This window comes from Solanum tuberosum, unplaced genomic scaffold (assembly GCF_000226075.1).
Source record: "Solanum tuberosum cultivar DM 1-3 516 R44 unplaced genomic scaffold, SolTub_3.0 scf00240, whole genome shotgun sequence".
Lineage (NCBI taxonomy): Eukaryota > Viridiplantae > Streptophyta > Magnoliopsida > Solanales > Solanaceae > Solanum > Solanum tuberosum.
Genome location: NW_006239164.1, coordinates 188,208 through 196,313, shown reverse-complemented (window position 1 = coordinate 196,313; position 8,106 = coordinate 188,208). Strand labels below are relative to the sequence as shown.

General features: G+C 33.9%; 1 protein-coding gene across 3 annotated transcripts; it reads left to right on the top strand.

Annotated features, from left to right (window-relative positions):
* The first annotated feature begins 432 nt into the window (after positions 1-432).
* Positions 433-4,823, top strand: LOC102602972 (mitochondrial import inner membrane translocase subunit tim16-like). Of its 3 annotated transcripts, none has more exons than XM_006356971.2 (5): positions 433-533; positions 1,976-2,064; positions 3,627-3,714; positions 4,262-4,392; positions 4,472-4,823. In XM_006356971.2, the coding sequence occupies exons 2-5, from the start codon at positions 2,062-2,064 to the stop codon at positions 4,592-4,594; spliced, it is 345 nt and encodes a 114-aa protein (XP_006357033.1). In that variant the 5' UTR covers positions 433-533; positions 1,976-2,061; the 3' UTR covers positions 4,595-4,823. The 3 variants fall into 3 exon arrangements, with proteins under 3 accessions (XP_006357033.1, XP_006357034.1, XP_006357032.1); XM_006356972.2 differs by having other exon boundaries at positions 436-533; positions 2,013-2,064; XM_006356970.2 differs by having other exon boundaries at positions 436-533; positions 1,959-2,064.
* Positions 4,824-8,106: the final 3,283 nt, after the last annotated feature.

The following is an 8,106-nucleotide window of genomic DNA, read 5'->3' as shown; positions in this document are numbered from 1 at the left end:
TAAAATGTTAAGTTTAGGGTAAAAGACTAAATTGAACACATTTTGTCATACATGACCACCGTTATATTTAACAGTTTTTGGGAGTAAAATGTTAAGTTTAGGGTAAAAGACTAAATTGAACACATTTTGTCATACATGACCACCGTTATATTTAACAGTTTTTGGGAGTAAAATGTTAAGTTTAGGGTAAAAGACTAAATTGAACACATTTTGTCATACATGACCACCGTTATATTTAACAGTTTTTGGGAGTAAAATGTTAAGTTTAGGGTAAAAGACTAAATTGAACACATTTTGTAATACATGAAGGACTATTTCAATCACCTAGAATATATTGAGGATCAAAATAAAGCAACCCCAATACATCAAGGACCATTTTGATCATTTTCTCGCTTATTGAGTATCCCGTATTTTCATCCAAATTAAAAAATATATATAAAAAAAAATCAACCAAATTAAAAATCTACACAATTTTAATTCCCTTTTAGCCCAAATTATAAATTTCTCTCAATCGATTTCAACAAAGCTCAAAGGTATGTTCTTCAATGGCTGAATCTTCAACTGATTGATGTGTATAAATCGCTTTTCCCAATTTTCTGGGTTCATTTTGACATTGTTGATTTCTCAATTTTTGTTGTTTTCATGGCTGTTGATTCATATATTTTTCTGGATTGTAACTTTTTAATCCCTAGTTGAGATTTTTGTTTATTAAGCAAAAGATTTTTTTGTTTATTAAGCAAAAGATTTCAATAGAAATGAAACCCATATACAATAAGAACAGAAACCCCCAAACCCATCTTCTGTATGGCCTCAAAACCTCACATTTAGGTATTTTCCATTTGTGTGCTTCAAAAGTCGTCAAAGTTTGGTTTTACAATTGGGTAATGCAATTTGTAGATGGAGATTTAGTTTCTTGTTGTAAGTGGATAGGTAGAATGGTAGATGTGACCTTAAAGTTCGATCGAGTGTAGAGAAACCTCTAGATGAATGCTTAATTCATAACATAAAATTTCAAGAGTTTGAATGCCCATTATGAACATTGTAGTTCTAGTACTGGTCGGCTATGTTGCTCGGATTCTTCACAAATATCATCGGGTGTGTGTTGAGTTTCATTTTAAGGGACATTTGAGGAAACAATACAAGCTAGAAGCTATGTAGGATTGACAAAGAGAGGAAGGCAATATGAGAACTACACCATTGTTTATCTTTTGGGTTGTCTGAAATGAAAGAAATAGAATAATGTTCCATAATAGAGAAAGTGTAACATTTTGTTCACTTCTTTGGTGTGAAGAGAAAATCACTACTTCTAGTTAACTGTGGTTGAGCCACTCATAATCCTTTGTACATATTTCTCCTACCAACTGTATGTTTAATGAATAAATTCTTTGGTTTATCATAAAGAAAATTCTGACAATTAGGTGGGGTTAAACAAGGTATCTGATAATAAACTAACAAATTTTCTCATATGATATGATGGTAACAGTTCACTTTGTAACCTTCAGAGTAATCCGTTATTAAATACCTCAATATTTTCAGTAACTTATAGACTTTTTTGCGAGACTATTGTCATCTGCACCTTCTTCTAGATTTACTTGTTATCATGATTATTTCTTGGATTTAAGGAGAAGTCATTGAAATTTGATTACAGTGATTTGTTGTGTTGAATAGTGTGTTGAAATTTGGATGGGAAAGAAGACAAGTGGAATGAGATGCGAATTGTGGATGGATGATTAAGTCTACCTTTACATTAGTTGAATAAGTTAGTTTTTATGTTGTCTCTGCTGTGTATAGTGGACAAGTTAATTGTTTTATTTGCAGCATGATTTTGCTTTGTTTGCTGCTTTCTTTGTTTCTTCAATATCTTCAAAACTCATGGATGATTTGCATCCTGTACACATGTTTAAGTTTTGATGTTTGAATTCTGGCTTATTTTGATATTCATTCTCTATGGCTAATAGGTTTCTTTTTAGGACAGTTACAAGCTTTTGATCTGGCAATTGGTCTTGCTGTAGGTTAATTTCCAGTTTCCTGATTTGGGTTTATCTTGTACCGAACTTCACAATGGTAAGTCGGAACTTTTACTCGTGTTATATTTTGCGTAAAACACATTAATCCCCTCCCTATTACAATTGGGTTTTTCTTATAATTATAATCAGAATCGTTATTTTGTCTGACCAACAAAGTCTATGTATACCATTCTTTTATATGTACTCAGAAATGCATTTCAATAGCTGTTAATCCTGGTAATTGTTTTTTATTAGATTAGGATTTCTCATTTCAACTCTTCACCTATGTGAACTTGACAGCCTTATGAGTTTTTGTTACATCTCTTTATGTTTTTATACATGCAAAATGTGCTTGCAAGAGAGAGGAATGCCAAAATGGTGGATCTGCCTTGTAAAGCAGACTTAAAGACATGTTAACTGATACTTAGCCTGGAGAGAAAGGATTATTGGTTTGTCTAAGGTTTTCTCATTTTTCTAAATTGTGGAGGTGTGTGGGAAGATGGATTATTAGAGATCCATAGCAGCATCTGGAATGAGTCGAGAGACATGCTACTCAAGCTTAACGATGGCTGGTTACTAGGTTATTGGCACATCACACAGTCGTATAAATTTCATGCCACTACATATATGCATTACTTTGGTAAAAAGAATTGGATGGGAATGGATTTAATATTGTTTTTCTCTTCTCCATTTCTTGCATTATTCTCATGTGAGTAACTGTTCAAGTAATCGTAATCAATAGTCACTGTAGGTTTTGTGTCGTAGCCAAGGAGAAAGACTCAGTCTTGGGTCTATTTTCCAGGTTCAAGTTCTACCCTGTACAATTGTCTCGGAGTTTGTTCTTTTATCACTTACAGAAGCTCTTTCTTCCCTTACAGTGGTATGCTGATCTAAGTGTGAAACCCAGGAAAATCTCATATCAATAGAACACGGGAGAGAGATATGTTGCGTACCTTAGACCCTAGAGATGCGATTTAAAGTCGTGCGTGCCTAGGTCTAAAACGGATAATATCAGTAGTGGTTGGGTGTTACAGATGGTGTCAAAGTCACTCGCTTGTAACAGAGGGGCAAACCTCTGCTTCAAGTGAGTTTAGGCTAATTCCATATCTTTAAGATGATGGTGGGCAAACCTCAGCGAGGATGCTGAGTCCCTAAGGCGGGATAGGCACCAGACAAATCCCTCATTGGTAAAACACAGGCGAGAGATGTTGGGTTATATAAGGAAGCAAGGCTTAGACCCTAGTGATGCGTTTTAATCCCGGGGGGCCTAGACAAAGTGGACAATAATACTAGTCGACAGGGCTGTTACATATAGGTGGAAGAAAATTTATACTAGTCACGTCTCATATTGCCTCAAGCCAGGAGGAAATGAGAACACAGCAAAACAGAACAAATCAGAAGAATTATGCTTGAATAAAAATTATTGTTTCCAACACAAATTCCCCACCGAAAGTGATTATTTTGGGGCATAAGCTTGGATAGTGTCACAGTTTTGGAAATGAGTTCCTATTCCTTTTCCGTATTCTCTCCTGAACCTAGTGGTTACTGCACACGTAGAAATGTGAAAGCAAACAAGACTTATTCTGACTATTGCTCTAACAGTTCATTTTCTTGTTACAGGCTGCAAGAATCCTTGCTAATATAATTGTCATGGGCTCTGCAATATTGGCACGGTCTTTTGTTCAAGCATATCGTCAGGCACTGGCTAGTAAGTACTTTATTACACCTTTTCCTCTCATCTTGCCATCAATTGATATAGGTGACTAATCTGGAGAGTTTGGTTTGAATAAACATTTCAACAGCTATTTCAGCATACTTGTTTTTATATATATGACCGTTGTGCAAGTCCTGAGGTAAGCAATGGTCAATTGCTAATTAAACATACCATGAATCAGCCTATGTTGCTCAGACTCTCCTAAAATGTTGCTGCAACTGTGCCAGATCCTCTAAAAATGCTCTATTTTTGGAGGATCCGACACGCAACCATCGACACTTTTGAAGAGTCTGAGCAACACAGGAATCAGCAGTGAGCACTTCTTGACTCTAATATTTCATTCCAAGAAACTGTAGATCAGTGTTAAAAAAATGGGTCTATCAATTTATTTATTTTTTAATGGTCTATCAACGGATTCATTCGCATCATTACTCCTCATTCTAGAACTCCGGCTTATGTCACTTAGAGTGTCATGTGGTCTGATTATCTTATCCCGAGCGTATACTACATTTTTATACTTACTTTTACCAAACGATGGCAGATGCCTCTAGGAATGGGGTTGCTCAAGAAGCAGTACAGAATATGAAAAGAGCTGGTAAAACCATGACTGATGCAGAGGCAAGGCAGATTCTCGGTGTCACTGAGAATGCATCGTGGGAAGAAATCATGCAGGTTAGTCTAGTGCAGTGATATTTAGTAGTGGATGCTGCTATTCGTGTACGTGTGACCTCAATTTTGCTTCTTTCTGCAGAGATATGATAACTTGTTTGAGCGAAATGCTAAAAATGGAAGCTTTTACCTTCAGTCAAAGGTTCATAGAGCTAAAGAGTGTTTGGAAGCAATTCACCAACCTAAAGAACCAGAGGAAAAATAAACAACTTTGTTCAGCATGTTTAGTGTATAGCTAGCTCTGCTGCATAGTTGGTTTACCTATAGTCAGTTTGTAGTTTTTTGTTGTGAGAAAAACTGTAAATTCTTTTTGATGTAGGAATCGATTTTACTGAAGTAACTTGAGGTTACTATTCAAGTTTCATGTGTGGTAGATCTGGAATATACAAAAACATTGTACAATAGCTGGATTTATTAAGGGTTGTTAATCATAACAAGTATGTTGACATTGTGTCAAACACAATTGCCAGGTCGCAACTAGAGCTCGACCACTCACTGATAATCCTAAATCTTGAACCCTGAACCCTGAACCCTAAACCCTTCCGAGGCTATCATGGTCAGAGTGTGGTTGTGGAAGAAGTCGCGTGTGCTTCCATTGACCATATGTAAATGGTGAAGCATCAAGAATTTGAAGATCTCTTCTATCTTCTAAATATGCCTTAGTTTATTCTTTGCATATAAACATGTTAAAGACTTGTTGGACCATAATTCCAACAGAAAAACTAGACAAAACAAAACCATTAACATCACTTGGACAAAATTAAAAAATTAAGAGAAATTAAAAGTGAAAAGATAGAAAAGGACATGTTTTCATCATGTCCACTTTCTTTCTCATTTCTTAATACCAAACAAAAGTGAAAAAGTAACTTTCATTCACTTTCTCATTCATCTTTCCATTCTCTATTACCAAACTCAAGTCTATTTTGAAGTGATAGAAAAAAAGAAAAGAAAAGATGTTAAGCCATCAAAGTTAACTTTTTTGGAACCATATGTTGTGTGTCATCAAAGAGCCAATATTTATCGACGTGTATTGTGGTGGGATGGTTGAAATTTTTTTACCCTTAATTAGAAGTCTCGAATTCTAACCTCTAGGAATAAAAAAAATCTTGGTGGGGGCGTGGATCCATATGATGTGTGTCATCAAAGAGCCAACAATTATCAATATGGATTGTGGTGGGATGGTTGAAATTCCTTCATCATTAATTTTAGAGAAAATAGCCAAAAGCCCCCCTAACCTATAGCCGGATTTCCAACTACACACTCATACTTCACGGGGGTCCTATTACCCCCCTGAATTATTTTAAAATGAAATAAGTAGCCCCTTAAAACATCATAACCAAATATGTGTCTTGTGGTGAAACACACGCGCTTGATAAGTGTATTTCACCTTTTGATCATTTTTTTTAAACATTTTTTTCTCTTTCTTCTTCATTCATTTTTAGCCCTAATTTTTTTTTATTCTTCTCCCTTTCTGACTGATTATTTAAAAAAAACAACAATTTAAGGTCTAAGTTTATGAATGTATTTTGGATCTTCAAATTTGAAACATGTTGATAACATAGATGGCTGCTAATTATTTGAAGCTAAATACATTGAGTTTGATTGAGTTTATGGTTGCGATTTTTAGATTTGAAGAAACACCGAAATTTCATGGAAATCGACAAGCTTCCATATGAAATTATTGAATCTATATTCTTGAAGTGGGAGCAACTTTCAGATGATTTGAAGAGTTCTTTATGTTTGAGAATTGAAAACTGAAGCTCATGGTTTAAAATGTGAAGTATTAACTTGAAACCTCCATTAAAGTTAGTTCAAAAGCTTGAGCTAAAAATTCAACTTGCCACAACGAGCACCTTTTTGAGTGGGTAATATATCAAAAGAATCGAAACTCCGAGGGAAGCTTATATCTAAAATTTAGGGCAATTTGGAGAAGATTTAGAGTGGTTTCGCATCAAATTTCAGAACAATGGAACAAAGAAGATGAAGAACATAAATTTTTCAGATTCGCTGGAAATTGCCCGGTTATTAAAATTAGTAGTGGATCTGTTAGGAATTAAATATAGGATAAAAAATTATCCTAGTATTAAAAGTTTATTGAAGAAAATCATTTGGGTATCCCTGTATTAAGCTTATCCAAGCTTAAATTTTCTTTGATTTAAAAGATTTTTGATACATAAATCAAAGATTTTTGATATATAATTCTTGATTGTGGAGAGTAATGAGTGAAATTGCTATAAATGATTTGTGGTGTATCATTAATGTAGTGATAGCGATGGTTTCAAGATAGTGAAGAAATTTGGTGCTGCCATTGATGCTCAATCCAATTGCTATGAAGAAGAAAAAAATCAAGAAAAAAAAGAAGAAAAAAGATACATATATTTAAGAAAATAAAAATAAAAATTTAATACTGGTTTTTGGTCTTCACTCTCTTAAAGAGAGTGAAATACACTCACTTTGCCAGGTAAGCATTCAGGGAGGTAATAATTTCAATTTTAAACAATTCAGGGGGGGTGATAGGACCCCCGTGAGGAATGAGTGTGTAGTTGGAAATCCGACTATAGATTAGGGAGGCATTTGGCCATTCTCTCTTAATTTTATCATTAATCAGAAGTCTCAAGTTCAAACCTCTAGAAATAAATAAAAAATCCTAGTGGAGTTGTGGACCCATATGTTGTGTGTCATCAAAGAGCCAACAATTATTACTCCCTCTGTCCCATTTTATGTGAGGTAGTTTGACTCTATACGGAGTTTAAGAAAGAAAGGAAGACTTTTAAAACTTGTGATCCAAAATGAATGATAGAAATTTGTGTGGCTGTAAATCACTTCATTAAGGGTAAAATAGACATTTTATAGTTAAATTGTTACTTACTATAAAACTGTGTCATTCTTTTTGGGACTGACTAAAAATGAAAGTAAGTCATATAAATTGGGACAGAGGGAGTAACATGGATTGCACTGAGATGGTTCGAATTCCTCCACCCTTAACCAGAAGTTTTGGGTTCAAATCTCTGAGAAGTGAAAAAATATTTTTTGAAGTGCTGCTCTCCCAAAATTTAATCGAACTTCAATACGAATACCAAATAGGAAAAAAAAAGAGCCAATAGTTGAACGCTACATGTAGAAAGAGGTTAGGTACTTACAAGCTACTCAAAAAGCATTAAAGTCCTATAAAGATAGAAAAAGAAATTAAAGTTAAACCACTTGTTTAACAAAAGAAAGGTAAAGATTGTGAGTCTTTATTGAAGCACATAAAGTTAATTCCAACAGAAAAATTCTTTCTTTAATAATTACGTACTTCCTTTATTAGTTTGTCTTCCTCCGTTCACATTTAATTGTCATAATTTTCTTTTTTAGAATTAAATATAATTGTGCGCTTCTCTTATAAGAGAATATAATACCATCCCCTTCTTTGTGCATTCTTATTGACTTTTCTATTGCACATTCAATCTTACTAATATAATCTTACTGATTTGTTTTCAATTGAACTACAATAAAAATGTCTAATTACAACACGACTCATTACATTAATATCTCAAATACTAAATACATGTTATCTTTACTTTTCATTTTTCAAACCAAGCTCTTGGTCCCTATTTTTTTTTTAAAGAGAAAAATAACTTTGAATATTCTTTTCTTAACTTCAACCATTTTGTCCTAAAGTTTATTGATTATTTCAATTTTGAATTGAGCAACTTTTAAGTACATCTTTGGATCTAT

What these genes read in the sequence shown, in the direction of transcription:
- LOC102602972 (XM_006356971.2), top strand. An exon ending in ATATCGTCAGGCACTGGCTA is followed by an intron (nt 3,715 to 4,261) that starts GTAAGTACTTTA and finishes AAACGATGGCAG; the next exon opens with ATGCCTCTAGGAATGGGGTT. An exon ending in CGTGGGAAGAAATCATGCAG is followed by an intron (nt 4,393 to 4,471) that starts GTTAGTCTAGTG and finishes TTCTTTCTGCAG; the next exon opens with AGATATGATAACTTGTTTGA.